The 16,194-nt window shown below is 51.0% G+C and overlaps 1 protein-coding gene across 1 annotated transcript in view; it reads left to right on the top strand.

The window, feature by feature from the left end:
• The window catches only part of LOC103007505 (calpain-8-like), a 46,738-nt gene extending 30,971 nt beyond the window's left edge, over window positions 1-15,767 (top strand). The window contains 8 exon segments of the mRNA XM_057528887.1: window positions 199-374; window positions 3,824-3,835; window positions 6,516-6,733; window positions 7,609-7,636; window positions 10,010-10,078; window positions 12,590-12,647; window positions 14,196-14,260; window positions 15,546-15,767. Of these exon segments, the coding sequence (XP_057384870.1) occupies window positions 199-374; window positions 3,824-3,835; window positions 6,516-6,733; window positions 7,609-7,636; window positions 10,010-10,078; window positions 12,590-12,647; window positions 14,196-14,260; window positions 15,546-15,767 (848 nt within the window).
• Window positions 15,768-16,194: the final 427 nt, after the last annotated feature.

Here is a 16,194-nt window from a genome sequence, read left to right as displayed (position 1 = left end):
GTGTGTGGGTGGGGTAGGGAGATAGGAGGAAATGCTGACCACCTTGTAAAGCAAACTTGCCAAGGCCTGCTTACCCGGCACAGTTTGGCCAGAGTTATGCTTTCCTTGGGATGATCAAAATTCCTCCCTTTCATTCTATTCTTCCCGATCTCCTCACCCCCCTTGGGGGGCAACCACCATCTCCTGGGTGACTTCTAGCCACTTACTGGACCAATCCCCAGTTCAAAATCTGTTTGGACGAGGTGGACGACCACCAGGAGGAGAGCACCGGTGAACCCTGCTGCACGGTGCTGCTGGGGCTCATGCAGAAGAATCGCAGGCGACAGAAGAGGATGGGACAGGGCATGCTCAGCATCAGCTATGCTGTCAACAAGGTACTCTGGAGCTGGGGTCAGCCGTCACGGCACGCCTGATGTCTTTGGTCAGAATATTCTGGCCAGCAATTGAAGCGAATCTTTCTTATTGTTTGGATGTTCCTAATCAAGCATTTTCCTTGCTCCCCAAAATGCCTCCCCCAGTGGCCTTACTGAGGCCTGAATTCCACAATTAGAGATTCATTCCTCTGGCTTAAACCTCTACTGTTAACACTGAGACGTGTAATTCATTAAGCTTTGTCTGTCATTGAGGGTTCAGTGTAACTACACTTATTAGACTCTCTCCAGGTATAGGCTTCTCAGGGGACAGGAGCCAAGAAGGTGACACAAGGAGTATGAGGACATCACAGAGTGGGGGAAGGGAGCCAAAGACAAACCCTCTTTCTCCCTGGGCAACCTTGAAACACTTGTTGGGACACACAAGGCGTGGGCTGGGGTGAAAGGAGCCCCAGGTCATTTTCAGTTCTGGTGTCTCTGGATTGAAGGTCACAGATGGCTCTGGGCTCAGGCTGCAGTGCGTGGCTCAATACCCCAGTTTGCCCTGTAACAACCCCTCTATAGATTTCACAGCCTAACAAGTAGGTTAAAGCAAGACCTCTGGGTCTTGACAAGCCTAGCCAGGATCAAACTGGAATCCACTTATTTTACATAGGCAAAGACTTTTTATAACGAATTCCGGAGGGATTCATGGTGGTTGCTTTTATAGAATTTTGTTAAAAGTGAATTTCTTGGGAAAAATACAATTCTAATCAGAAAAACCAAGAGCTGGCTGGAAGCCCAACATCTCAGTATACATAAGTGCATGAAAAAGAAGTACTGTAATAAGAAACCAGTAAGGAAAAGTGCAATTGTCAAGCTCATGTGACCTCCAGCCCCTTTCTTTCTCTTATTTTGGAACTTAGAGCTTTAGAGTTTAGTGTGTGTGTGTATGTGTGTGTATTTTGTGTTGGAGGAATGGGAGTTGGAAAATAATTGCTGCTTGATGGCTGGAGAAAAGTATTTCAACTAAATAAGCTCCAATTCTACTCCAGCTTATCCCTTCCATCCCCACCTAGAATGTAAGTAGCACCAAAACAGATTTTTTGCTTATAGGGATAAAAAACCAAGAAAGCGCTTACCCTATGCATATCAATTCAACACTTCTTTAGGGCGTATCTGCCACGTGCCAGGTGCCATGCTGAAAGCCGAGATCCAGAGGAATAGCACAAGGTTATCGCCCTCAGGGCGCTCACAATCTAGAGGGGAGAACCACACACACTTCACTAACTACAGGGCAGGTCAGATCTGCTATGACGGGGACCAACACGGTGAGCTGAGGTCTCCTCAGAGAGGGATAGCTTCGTGGAGGAGGAGAATTTGATCAGGGCGTCAAAAAATGAGCTGGATTTCAAAGGTGGACGAGGGAGAACATTCCAGCCATAGGGGACACCCTGTGCTTCTTGACAGCTGGAGAGGAAGTGACAGTTTGGGAGAGCAGGCAGGAGGCGGGCATGGCCAAAGGGTGGGCTGAATGGGGACTGTGGCCACCAGCTCTTCATCCACCAGCTCTACCTTCTATAACCGGATCAACAAAGCATTCTTTCAAAGGGACGTGAGCTAACACACGGAAATAGCTTTGTGGGCATGGCGTTTGCTCTCGTAAATAATATATACGGCATGTCAATTTTTCAGACATTAGTTTACAGCTGCTTATAAAATAACCTCATGGATGTGATCCGTGGACCTTCTTATAGCCAGAGGCATATAAATTAGAGCATGACATCTGTGAACACAGCCACTTTAACGTTAGGGTGAGGAAGGTGTACAGCCCTGTAGGGAGTGTCTGAGGGTAGAGGCAGTGCCTGGGCTTGTAGAAAGTACCTGGTGTTGGAGAGAGGGCATGCAGGGATTGCAGGGGGTACCGTTCTCTGACCCCTGGAACTGCCTCTTCTGACTTTAACTGTCTGCAAACTGGAGTCTGGTTTGAGGTGGGAAAACTGACACTGATTGAGGAACAGCCAGAAACCCCCAAAGGCTAAAAAGCCCTGCTTGTCTGGCCTCCTCTCTCTCCCCTGTTATCTTCCTGCTGAGACAACAGGCTCCTGCCACGCAGGCCTGTCATTTGCATTCAGGATCTTGCATTTCAAAGGTGACTGTCCCTTTCCATCCGTCAGTGGGCGAGGCTGGCGGGCTCTCCGGCCTGGATGCTGCGGCTGGGGGCTTGTGCCACCTGAGGCCTGGCTTGCTGGCTCAGTTCCTGCCTGAGGTCTCTTGGCAGTGGATTAAGAGCATATTGCCTGCGGCGGTGGGCGGGGTGAATGCAAAGACAGCCGAGGTGGTTGAGAGTCCCTGCCGAGGGGGTGAAGGCGGTTGGGAGGCAGATCCCCCGGGGACCTCTGCTCTCCCAGACAGCCGGGGCCTCTGCATGGGGGATTTTAGCTTTAGATGCAAACTTAGAGGAGTGACAGTGACTGCAGACTTTTCTACCTCTGCTGCCAATTATAAACGGGGGCGCCAGAGTGAGGATGCCAGCTGATCCAAATTTTCCCTAATTTTTTTCCCTCAGAGTTGGCAGTTGCCCACAGACCTAAGCCACAAACAATGCCCTTCCTGCTCTTCTGGTCAAAAGAGCCTGCTTGGGAGGGGGCAAATGTAGGAAAAGGACAAGGGGGGATTGAACCCTCTTCGGAGTCTTCTCTGGCATGGGAAGACTCCCACTCTGCATCTGGTATCTCCTGTGGGCATCACCATTTCCATTTGCAAATAATAGGACCTAACTCTACCTAGACTAGTGAAAAAGGAATTCACCAGCTCCTGTCACCAAACCCAGGGAAGGACAGGTATGCTTAGGACAGGGGACGTGCCTGCTCTCAGGACCCTTTCTCTTCACGTCTCCCCTCTGGTGTCAATGCCATCTTCCTGGTCTGGCTTTCTGCACAGTCTCTCTAATATCACCCACATAAAACAAGGGGGCCCCTTCCCTTAGTTCCAATTCGAAAATCCTAGAGAAGTCTGTGATGGACTCAGCTTGGGTCACGTGCCTATTCCTGGACCAATCCCTGTAGCCAGTGGTGATTAAATTATGTCTCGAGTTGAGTGAGACCCCTTTCTGGCCAAGCCCTTGATCTGGAGGCCAGGTCTGCAGGTCTGTAAGATGTTAGTTCTCATTTAAACCCCAAGGTTAGTACTCCTCAAGCATTTGGGATCCTGGTAGATTATACAATATGAAAATAAAGTAGAACCTTTTTTTTCCCTTTTGGATTTCTAGGGCTCAGTAGTCTACAGATGGCCTTGAAAATTCACCAGCAACTTTCCAGTTTCAGAAATGCTGATGACTCACTTTAGCACAGAATTCCTCCCAATGGCCCAGGACTGCCCAGTCTGTGGGCCAGATGTGGGGAGGGACACAAGGGCACAAAGGGAGGCCCACGGCACCCTCAGGTGACATGCTCTTTTCTCCTGCCCTGTAGGTCCCCAAAGAGGTATGTGAACACTGACGGAGATGTCCCCCTTGGTAAGGAACAGCTGGGCTGCCTTCGTGATGGGCACCCGGTGGCACGTGCTTCCTCTGATGGAAGCCGGTTCTCCCACAAACCAACTCCCACAGGATCCGGTGAGCTGCTAACCCCGAGAGAGCTGGTAAAGACACTTGGGTCCCACCCGCCAGGAAGGGGACAGTGGTGACCTTTGCCCCTTGTGTGCCTGGTGGTCTGATCCAAACAAGATGACTGTAGCTCACTTAGGCTCCTGTTTATCTAGCCGACAGAAATAAAGGCCCTGATATCTGATAAGAAAAGGAAGCACCAACTTTATCTTTTTGGCTCCCAGCTTTTCCTGCGCCTCCTCAGTGATTTACAGCTGGGTTAGAGAGACATGTCATCAGGGTCGTACTTTCATCTGCGGTTTCCTGCTGCGGTCCCAGGCCTCACCCAGCTATCCCGGCGGCCTCGTGGGCAGGGGCTGGCGGGGTGTGCTGTGCGACTGCCTCATCCATGCAGCTGGCACACAGGCCCCAGCTCGTCCCAGCCCAGCGAGCCTCTCCTCGGCTGCACGCTAGGGACACCTGGGAGGTCTTAGACGTCTCCATGCCCAGGCCAATTATGGCAGCATCTCTGGGGTGATTCCAGTGTGCAGCCAAGGTTAGGAACCACTTGTTCTGTCTGGGGCTACCCCAGCCGGAGTCTATTACTCTAATTATGTAGGGGTACGTTTGCCCTGCTGTGCTAATCCCTGCTCCCCCGGGTTCTCAACCTTGGCCACCTGGTAGCACGTGCCAGTGAGGCCCAAGTTCACAGGTTCCAGCCTATGCCTTCTTCCAAGGCTGCCGATCACTGGTCTACCCTGCCTGATGGCTCCCAAATGCATATTATTGGTTATGGAGGCAACAGACAAGAGGGCAGGGATGATTTAGAGCATGCCCCTCTTCACTACTCAAAAGTAATTAAATTCAAACGTGCATTCAGTCTGATGGATGGTGGATCCCATCAGAAGCGGCCCGTTTATGCGAGCGAGGTCCTCTGCACACACAGTGGAGCCTGCAGGAGCATCTCCCGGTGCTCTCCGCGCGTCGCTGTGGAGCCTGTGCTCTGCAAGTGCCGGTGGGTCTTTGGTCAGCGGTTCCAAGGCCTGGGGGCTTGTGAAAGCACAGGCTGCTAGGCCCCAGCCCCAGAGTCTCTGATTCCGCAGGTCTGGCTTGGGGCCCGAGGACTTGCACTTTCAACAAGCCCCCCAGGGGTGCTCACGCTGACCCTGGGCCCACACACTCGTGGCTGGGCCAGGCCACGGGGAGGTGCGAGGGCCAGGGCCCTGGTGGCACACGCCTGTGTGGAGCCCCCAGTAGGACAGAGGGGCCCCAGCTCCTGCCTCTGTGCTCTCCACCTCTCACTCTGGCCTTCCAGGTGAGGCTTCTGTAATCTGTCCCACCCCTGGGTTCCTGCCAGAACTCAGTTTGCCCCGTTCCCTCCCCACCTCCCACCCCACACTTCTCCTTCTCCCCTGCTGGTCGCCTGTTTCCTCCCCTCGCAATCGTCAGGGAGGGCAAGAATGGCATTTAGCCCCTTAACACTTGGACTCAGCCAAGGCCTTGCTGGCCACGCCCCCAGCATTCTGCCCAGAGTAGAAAACTTCTGGTGGGGGGGTCCCAAGGCTGTGGCTGCTCTAGTGCCCAGGTCAGCAGGGGCAGGCTGGGGGGTCCCGTGCAGTCCTGACCAGGGCGGTGGACGCAGGTGGCCCTGCCTTCCTCCCCTGCTTAGCAGACCTGTGATCCAAAGAGGGTCGGGTGACCATGAATAGACGCTGTCTACCCTGGGGTGGGCAGTCCAGCTCTGGGTCACACAGAAGTCACAGCCCTTGCAGCTTACCAGCACCTGCGCTCTGTCACAGGCATCTTGATGAAGACTGGTCATGAAGATACAGTGCAATGGGAAGGCTTAATTACAGCAATAATAACACCGGCAACAGTGTTTTCAAAGCACTCTATAGGCACTAAGTAGCCCGTGGCATACGACCACAACCTCCCTCTCCCTCCAACGAACAGATGGGTCTTGGGGAGCATCTTCCCCCTCCCAGGAGAGCCAGGCCTCCCTCGGGGTGGCCACCCCCTCTGTCCGCCTCCCTGCCCCGCTCCCCTCCCCCAAATCTGATCACCCCGGTTACCTTGCAGAGCAATTTTCCAAGCCAGGCCAAGGTTAGCAGGCCCTTCTGGCTGCTGTTGCTTGGGAACCAGGATTTAAGCCACAGGCCTGTACTGGGGAGCTCAGCGCCACCCCCCACCCCCAGGTACAGCTGCAGAGTGAGAGTCTGTTGGATTCAATGAGGGATGATTCATGAGGACAAATATCCAGAGAGAAGCTGAGCATACACACTGAGCACACCTGCTGTCCAATCCTTCATTTAAGCGGGAAGAGGGCAAGGGGTCTGGCCAAGGTCAGTGGTGTAGTCAAGGTCAGTGCCTCAACCTGGGCCGGGCCCCCAGAAGGTGCTCTGAATACACTTGATGATGGACACACGGTGAGTTCACGACCGACAGAATCCAAGGCTTCCTGATTCTCAGCCCAGGGTTAAAAATCAACTGTCCCTAAATTAGTGCGATAAAACCCAACTCTGGGGCCTTCATCTTCCAGGATTTCACAAGACATTGACCCTGACTGTTGCTTTGCACAGCTGGAGAGCCACACGGATGAGCACCTGGGCCGGGACTTCTTCCTGAGCCGCCAGCCCTCCGCCCGCTCCAGCACCTACGTCAACCTGCGCGAGGTCTCGGCACGTGTGCAGCTGCCCCCCGGGGAGTGCGCGGTGGTGCCGTCCACCTTCGGGCCCTTCAAGGACGGCGACTTCTGCCTGAGGGTGTTCTCGGAGAAGAAGGCCAAGGCCCTGGGCGTGTCCTTTCCCTCCGGGGTGGCGGGGGTGACAGAGGGACCTGGCTCCCCGCAGGTGCAGGCCCTGTCGCTGTGCAGGACCCACCCCCGGCTCCCAGGAGAAATTTGTAGAACACCGTAGATCTCAAGGGTGCTTCACTAGGTGTCCCGCTCCTGCCCCTACACGTTGGTCTGTAGGACATGGGGGAGTTTTCCTTAAAAAAGGTCAAGGCTAGAGAGAAAGGGCACCAGTAACAGCCCGGTTAGAGCGTTTTCCTTGCAGCAGGGATGGGCAACGCATAGAGGAGGATCTAGATGAGAGCACCGCCTCTTCCGCTTACACACACCACACACACACACACACGCCACAGGGATAATATCTTCAGGGGACTTAAGACTTTATAGGAGACAGGAAGAGCCATTGCCCTTGCCTTCAAGAACTTCTGTCTTCCTCCCTCCAGAAATCTCCAAGACTTGGACAGCTGGACATTTAAAGGGCCTGCTTGGAATCGGGGAGGGAAAAAAAAAAGCAATTGAACAAACACACTAGAGAAGGGTTGCAAAGATGCTGTCAACATGTAATATGACAACAGTAAAATAACACCTGTTTTTGCCAGGTTGCCTTACCATTTCCAAAGCGTTTTCATGTATATTTTCTCAGGGCAACAGATAATTCCACTACGTTAAGGTCCTTGAGAGCAAGGACCATGTCTTGTTCACCACTACATCTCAGACACAGATACAGAACAGTTCCCAACATGTGCCAGGTGTCCAGTAAATATTTTTTTGAAGGAGTGAAAGAACTGAAGTACCGTTTGCCATACCATGTATGCCATCATTTAAAAGCATCTTTCTCCCTGGTATCCAAAAGCTCCCCTGTGTGCAATGACATCCCCTAGTGGTGAAGTACCTGCTATGTACCCGTTTGTGCCCGTGTCCATTTTTTCTTTCACTTTTTAAAAATAAACTTTTATTGGAGTATAGTTGCTTTACAATGTTGTGTTAGTTTCTGCTGTACAGCAAAGAGAATTAACAATACATATACATATAACCCCTCTTTTTTGGATTTCCTTCCCATTTAGGTCACCACAGAGCACTGAGTAGAGTTCCCTGTGCTATGCAGTATGTTCTCATTCATTATCTATTTTATACATAGTAGTGTACAAATGTCAATAGCAATCTCCCAATTCATCCCGTCCCCACCTTCCAAGGGGGGCTTGTACTTTTACTATGCTTTGATAGTGCATGTTTTCATGTATAACTTGTGTAATTTTTATAAATACAGTATTTTAATATCTGCATGATTCCTAGGTAAGAAGGCCATAAAGTTGCTTTAATAGAATCCTCGCTATTACTGCAGTTGACTTCTATAGCCAGGACCCTCCCAGTCCCTGAGGAAGAACACTAGACCTGGAAGGCAGGAATATTAATGCGGGTGGTGTAGAGCTGGAGAAGGTGGGTCTGAGCAGCCAGATCAATCCGCAGCCCTGAGATTTATCTTTACTGAAATGTATGGCTCTAGTCTATTTCTTCCTTTTTGAGAGATTTTTTTTTTGATGTGGACCATTTTTAAAGTCTTTATTGAATTTGTTACAATACTGCTTCTGTTTTATGTTTCGGTTTTTTGGCCACGAGGCATGTGGGATCTTAGCTCCCTGACTAGGGATCAAACCTCCACCCCCTGCATTGGAAGGTGAAGGCTTAATCACTAGACTGCCAGGGAAGTCCCTCTTTCTCTCTCTTTCTTCCCCCCCTCCCTCCCTCCTTCCCTTCCTTCCTTCCTTCCTTTCTTCCTTTCTTTCCAGTTCATACTTATTTTCCCCCAGAATAATAGAATATTACTCTAGGTTCAGAATTTGTAGATTTCACACTAGATTCAGATTATCGTATATTTTATTACATGGACAATATAAAGCTTTTATATTTTATTACATGGACAATATAAAGCTTCTACAAAACCACTTTAAAATCATACATGTGTGATGAGAAGTATTTATCATTTCTTCTAAAAACTTTAGATGTATCTTTGGATTTACTCTTCATAAATGTAAACAGTATGATAGGCATTAAAACCCCCGTGTTATCGACAAGGAAGCAGAGCCCTGGCAAGGTTGAGTTGCAGTAGGATGCTGAGAGCAGCTGTTCTGGGGGTCAGACTGGTGGGTGGTGAAACAGCGCACGAGCTTGACTTTGAATCCTGCCTCTACCATGTACCAGCTGTGTGATCTTGGCCTGTTACTTAACACTTTTAAACCTCAGTTTCTCCATCTGTGAAATGTGGATAGCAATGAGACCAATCTCATAGAGTGCTCATGAGTATTAAATGAACCAGACTATGTATAGTACCTGACAGGTAGTAAGTGCTCAACAAAGGTAAGTACTGTTACTACTGCTGCTACTCTTAGTAGTACAGTATCATTGGGCCAGATCAGGCCTTTTGTACTTTTCTGAGTGATGGTTTTGGAAGAAATTGACTTGGTTTTCTGAAATTCTTCAAGACATCTGGGAAACTTGTGACTTTTCCTTTTCTGTCTGGTGATGACAGTTGAGGAGTTTCATTCCATTTTGGAAAGAGCCCATGGTCATATCAGAAAGTCTCTGGACAGTCATTCATATAATGATTAGCAATTTTCGAAGGACTTTGACACATTAGTTCTCATTTGATTCTCAAATGACCCCATGTAACAAGCCTAGTTAATTTAATACTGGACTTGAGGAAATGGATGTCAGAGCCCTGTGATGGAGTTTCGTAATTGGTCAGTATGGTGTTTGAACTCCTGTCTTCTGGCTTCCAGTTCTGCTGTTTCCACTAGGCTGTGATTTTAACTCCTTTTTAATCATGTTGCTATTTCAGAATCTGGTGAAAGCTAAGAAAACACATGTTAACGTTACTCCCAATTTTCATGCAATATCGGAAGTTCACAGACCCCTTGAAGGTCATCAGTGAATCTCTTAGGAGCCCACAGACCCAGACTGAGATTCTCTGCTTTTCAGTGTTGCCACCGATCTCTGAAAGCGATTCAGGGTTGAAATCAGAAATTCAGGGCTGGTGGGGATCACTTCCTCACATCGCTGAGAGAGGAAGCCCCTAGACCCCTGGACCTTGCTGGATGGACAGCTCCTGGGGCCAGGACCTTGGACCTCTCCTGTTTACTGCCACGTGCCCCCATCCAGCCGGTGTCTGACACACGACAGATATGCGACAGATGTAGTGAATGACAAGCGAATGAATTTTAAATCTTCGTCTTTCATTCTCCTCAACGAGTCCCATCTCAACTCTGCAATTGCCCTGCCTTTTAGCCGCACCCCAGTGAGGTGCATCAAGAAGACGGCCAGCTCAGGAGCCTGTTTGAGAAGCTTGCAGGGAAGGTGAGTAGAGGGCATAGACAAGCTCCCGGACGGGCAGGAGAGTGATCTGGAAAGCTCAGCTCACCTGAGTGTTTCCCCTCGCATCTCCGTGAGTATAAACGATAAGGCCGCAGGTCTCCGGTCCCCCAGCTCTGTCTGTTGCCACTTCCTGTCTTAAACCTGAGGCCTTTCCTGCACAGCTGGGGAGAGGAATCTTGGGACCAAGGCCACTTTTCTTGCTGCGTTGACTGCTTTTTGAGAAAACAGAAAATCCGAATCTCCAGGTCCTGCCAAAAGCCTTTCTGTGTGTAAATTGGCCCTGCGGATCAGAGCCCTGACTTTATAAAAAGCGGGGAGGCAAAACTTCCCTATATCAATATGCTTCAGAGATGAGAGGAATCGCTCAGCCCAGGTAGCAGGCGGCTCAGTTAACCTGGCCTGGGATTAGTGTTCACCGGTCCGCCGCCCTGCCTGCCCTCAGGGGCACCAGCGGAGCTTGGGCTGCGGAATTCAAGTTGGCCCAGGCGCCGGCACCGCTCAGGGGCCCATGGAGCCAGGGGAAGATGCTGGTGTGGCCCCTGCTCCTTCCCTCCCTGTCCTGCTGACTTAGCTCATTGTGATTCCTCACTTATGTGAGGCCATAAGTCAGAGCAGACTCAGGGCTGCAAGTGGCACAACTGGCCCCATAGATAACAGTGAATGCACGGCTCTTTGAAGGATAATAAGGTTTTACCAAAGGGCCTTGGAAGGCATCCGTCATCTTGGGCTGCCATAACAATGTACTGCAGACTGGGAAGCGTATGAAACAGAATAAACAGAAATTTATTTCTCACAGTTCTGGAGGCTGGAAGTCTGAGATCAGGCATGGTTGGATTCTGGGGAGGGCCTTCCTCTAGCTTGCAGACTGTTGACGTCTCACTGTGTCCTCACGAGGTGGAAAGAGGGTGAGGGGTCTGTCTGGGGTCCCTTTTATAAGGCATCAATCCCACTCAAAAGGGCTTCACCCTCATGACCTAATCACCTCCCCAATGTCTCTCCTCCTAATACTATGACATTGGGGATTGGATTTCAACATATGAATTTTTGGGGACACAAACAGTCAGTCCATAACAGAAGGGGAAAACAACGCTCTCCACCCTGCAGGGAAGCTCAGAGCCACTTTCTAGACTTAAGGATAGAGTAGAAGAAAATACGTCAGAATCCTTGCAGAAAATAAAACCTGGGAACAAAATTCCTTTAGATAGCCATTAAAGAAAGCTTTGCAAAAATGAGTCAATCTGTGTTTTAGATGGGCGCTCAGACCAGTGTTTTCGCTAACAAAACCTTGTTGCCTTAGCTGCCAAGGGACCATATTTTATTTAGAACATCAAGACTGATAACAAAGTAAAAGTTCCTATTTGTATAGTTCTTCATGTACCTTATCTTTTCTCTCCTGCCTGGTGGGGCAGTATCGGTCACTATCCCCGCTCTGCGTGTGAAGGGTCAGGCACAGAGAGTTAAGGAGTTCGCTGGGACACAAGGCCCGGTGAGGGACAGGCCAAGATCTCAACATCCCATTCTTGGCCTGGAGGCTTTTCAGAGGGTCCCCAGGTCTTACTATTGGGACTGACCGTGCCGTGCCTGAATGAGGCCAGCTGTGCTCACAGGCAAGGCTGCCCTGTGCAGCTCCCACCTCCCTGGTTTCCAGTAGAATAGCCTGGGCCTGGCTGGTGGAGGCGGGGAGAAGTGGGGCCCCATGGGGACAAGTGATAAGACCACACCTCACCAGAGGAAGTGACTTGGCTAAGGTCACATGGAGAGTAAGGGATGGAGTCACGACTGGAATCCAGACCTCAGTCCAGCGTCCCTTCTCTGAACCTCATTCATCATCCTGCCCGAGGTCTGCCCTCCAGCTCAGAGTTAAGGGACGAATCGTCCTGCTGGCTCAGTGTTTATCCCAAATGCACGTGGGAAATCCTACTCCCCTAAATCTCTACTTCCAGTTTGAGATGGGCTATGCGTGAAGTAACAACTCCCATAGGTGCAGTGGGGAAAGCGGACACTTTGGGGTGAGACAGTCTTAGGTTTCTGCCACCGGTGGCTGGGAACCCCCAGCAGTTACATCACATGGAAGTGACAATTACGTGGTGAATGTATATGGTGTTTAGCAATCGCAGTTTGCTTAACTCTAACATGGGTGCAGAGCTGTTGTGAGGGTTCGAGGATGTTCCACATCAGGTGTGTGGCCCGTCAGCACTGGCTCCTGTTATTGCTTCTTGCCCTGTCTTGGTCTTGGGTTAGGCAGGCCCGGAGAAAGGCAGCAGGCACCGTGTACAGCCTTCTGAGAAGGTGTGCCCCGCTCACGCCATTAATACGCACTTCCCACCCGGCTCTGGGGGCCCCAGAGAAACTGTGAATTGGAGTTTTTTAAAGATGTCACAGCCTTTTAAAATCATAGAGTCAGTGGACCTGGTGTCTGACTCTACATGAATTTAATGTCTTGAAACGCTTGTCAGGGCCTGACGTGATTTGCATTTGGGTTCCTCTTTCTAGGATTCTGAGATCAGTGTCAATGAACTCAAGACGGCTCTTAATGAGGTGTTTTCCAAATGTAAATTCTTCCTTGGTGCTTTTCAGGAAGTCTGGGAGCGTAAGAGAGATGCTGGGGGTGGGGGGTAAGGATGGGTGCAGACACTGGGCCAGGGGCACTGCAGATGGGGATAAGGGGCCTTTGGCCTCTGACCCGGGGCCCTGGTTCCCTCTGGGCTGGTAGAGCGTCCAGCAGGTGGAAGAGGCTGGAGCGGAGAGGTGCTGGGCAGGATGAAGGCGGGGCTGGTGCTGGGGCCAAGCGGCCCTGCAGGAAGGAGTCCTGAGTCCTGGGAGGAAAGAAGTTGGGCTGAGAGTAAGTGAAATTTCCCCCCCAAATTAATAACTTTGATACTGTGGGAAACCGCGCAGCTTGAAGATCTTGTTCTGTAGTGCATCCCTGGGGAAAGTGTGTGGAGGGGAGGATTCTGACTGTCCTAGATCGTGACAGTTCTCCATCTTCAGACTTTAGCAAGCCCCGGGGGCTGTCAGAGGATCAAACTGCACCCAGGCTGAGGAAAGACCTGCTCCTTCCCTCTGAACCGCAGCCCCATGTGAGCTGGCACGGAGCTGGCTTCTTGCTGGGCCCAGGGATGGGCCAGGTTCAGGCTTCCGCCTGGTTGAGCGATGGGCATGTTCACCCATGGCAGCAGGACAGGGGGTGAGCATGCAAGATGCAGGGGCAAGGCCGGGGGTGAGCTCACCTGGGGCTGAGCAGCTCCCCAGGGCTCAGAGCCCAGGCCCAGGCTCAGAGACACCCCGCCCCACTCCTGCTCTCCCTCCTGCTTTGCAGAGAAAGAGCCCAGGGAAGAGGAGAGGATTTGCAGGGTCTTTGGCTCCTTTCTGCCTTGGCGCTCAGGTGAGGGCGAGGTGAGTACGGAGCCAGGGATGGCTGTAGCTCCCAGGAGATACCTGCAATTTAGCAGTAAGGATAACAGCTGCCGTTTGAGAGGCTGTGTTTGACAGGCTGTCATGGTTGAAAGCTTGGGCTATGGAGACGGGTGGCGTGAGTTTAAATCCCAGCTCTGCCTGGGTCGTGTGATGTTGAACAAATTATTTAACCTCTCTGAGCCTCAGTTTCCTTATCTATAAAATAGGGATGAAAGTATCTACCACATGGGGTTATTTTGAGGAGTAGAAGTACAGTGCTTAGAACAACACCTAGCCAATAAAAAGTTAGCTGGTTTATTAAGAACTTGCCATATACCAAGCCCTGTGCTAGGAAGTTCACTTACATTATCTCATTTTATCCCCAATTAGCTTTGGGGGCAAGTACTGTTCTTATTGACGGAGAAAGAAACCAAAGCTCAGAGATATTAGTTTGCTGAAGTCCCGGTGGCTTGTGAGTAGCAAAGCTGGGGTTCAGACACTGAACCCCAATGCTGGTGCCCACCTGTACCACCCACAGGGGGCCCTGCCCAGGAGCCCGCCGGCATGCTCTCTCCTTTTTGTGGCGCTCACATTTGGCTCCGTACTCTGGCTGGCGTCCTTGGTGGCTTCCTACCAGGGAGATTATTTCCCCTGCCTTCAAATGATCGTGATTCCCTCCCCTCTTTTCTATTTAAATATTTAGGAACAGACGTCAAATTCGATGGATTCAACATCAACACTTGCAGGGAGATGATCAGCCTGATGGGTGTATCCTTTAAATGTCACATTATTTTTACTCTGATCCTGATTTTCATGACTCCTCCACCTTTCCCAGTGAGATGGAGGCAAGGGAAAGAGGGAGAAGGGAACCAGCATTTTCTGAGCATATGGCAGGTACTTGCTTGAGCTGTAAAGAAAAATGTCATCTCATTTTTGCTCCTCAGTAAGCTTGAGATGATCTGTTTTACAGGTGAAGAAACTGAGGTGTGCCGTGTTGACGTGACTTGTTTAAAATCCTTTCATTCAAAGACCGCAGCTATGTGGCATTTGTGACCCTCCTCCTGTTCATCACAGTATTCCTCCCACGAGGCTTCTCCCTCCTCCCTCTCCCTGGCTCTTTCTATCCCCATCTATCTTTGTCTCCCAGTATTGACACGGCCACCACCAGTAGCTGAGAAATATCACACAGGATAAAACCTGTTTGTCACTCTGACCCAGTTTAACCCTCGCTGTGTATTGAAGAATGAGTAAGAGACTTGGGGAGGAATGGGGAAGGTTAGGGCATCCTAGGTGGAAGGAACAGTTTAAATGAAGCGCAGAGTGGGGAAGTGTGGAACGTCACTTACTTGAAACTTGGCCCAGGTTACCGTACTCCGTGGTGCTGCTGGTGAAGGTGATTTCTTTGAAAACTGGAGCCTAGGAGGGTGCTTCTCAGTTCTGAGGGCTTCTTCCGTGATAAGATCTGATGACCTTTGGGGCGGGAGGAATGAACTGTACTTACACGGTAGTCATGCAGAGGGGTCCTGGTTAGCCAGCATGCATGCGCTGCCCTCTGCTGGGGGTGTCAGCCACGGAGAGCAGGTGCTATCCTTGTGGTCCCAGAGCTTCAGATGCTGGGACTCTCCAGCCCTGTGTCCTTCTATGAGGTCTGCATGGTCCACAGTTTAATTCGTGAGCCACAAAGAACTGTTAAGCGTCGATTCATTTTTCTACAGATAGTTCCTTGATATCCGAATCATTCTTCTCAAACTTGCCTAGAGACTTTAACTTAGATTTGAGGGTGACCTTGTAGTCGCTCACTCATTGTTCCCAGTGGTATTTGCATTTTCATGGCTCCAGGAAGACCGTGACCCAGTCATTCTTCAAGGTCTGTTCCACCGGGTCGCAGGGCATCCTGTGCGTCCTGCCCGGGGCGCAGCTGGCGGAGGTCCCCGCCCTGCTCGGGACTCCCCTCCGTTCCTCACCCCCTCCCTGAAGCCAGCCGCTCCTCCGGGCTGGGGCAGCGGGGCACGGAACAAAGTCCTGCATCAGCTGTTCTCGCTCTGCCACCTAGGCTGACTTCTTGCTTCTCACTCCAAGCCTCACGCTGCGCAGCCTCTCAGATGCCCAGCATCTTTTCAGCTTTCGATGTTCCAGTTTCCCGCAGGCCCTGATCCTGTCATTGTTTCCTCTGTGGTTCCAGGACACGGCCAAACCCCACCCCCCAGCCCACGCTTCTCTGCTCTTCTTCCACGGGGTATCCCAGCCCCCGGTCGACACCTCCCTTCATACATGAACCCTTCCCTTTGATAGACGGGCTGGGTTGACCTCGAGAGTTCACGTAATTGGACAGGGGACAACCAAGACACACCCCCACCTCCCGACAACCTCTCTCTGCACTTCAGAACAGACAGTGTCAGGAAGGACCTAGTGCGGGGACACCTACCTGCCACGTTTGCCCTGCTCCTCAGCTCCATGTTATAGACAGGGTGACTGTGGAGCCCATCTGTGTGATACAGACAAGGATGGAGAGAAGCGTCCTGAATCCCACCTGCCTTCGATCCTATCTGACGCGTACCTGTCATATCTGAGCTGCAGTCTTTGGGAAGGATAGCAGTAGTCACTTACTAGTGGCAGCTGTGTGGAGAAGGAGGGCCCATCTTCTAGTGGGGGAGAGGGTGGTGATTTGGAGTTTGCAAGCTGTAAATACACATGTTGACTCC

The sequence above is a fragment of the Balaenoptera acutorostrata genome, chromosome 1 (genome assembly GCF_949987535.1).
Source record: "Balaenoptera acutorostrata chromosome 1, mBalAcu1.1, whole genome shotgun sequence".
NCBI lineage: Eukaryota > Metazoa > Chordata > Mammalia > Artiodactyla > Balaenopteridae > Balaenoptera > Balaenoptera acutorostrata.
Note: the sequence above shows the minus strand (reverse complement) of the source record. Positions and strands in the feature narration are given on the sequence as shown.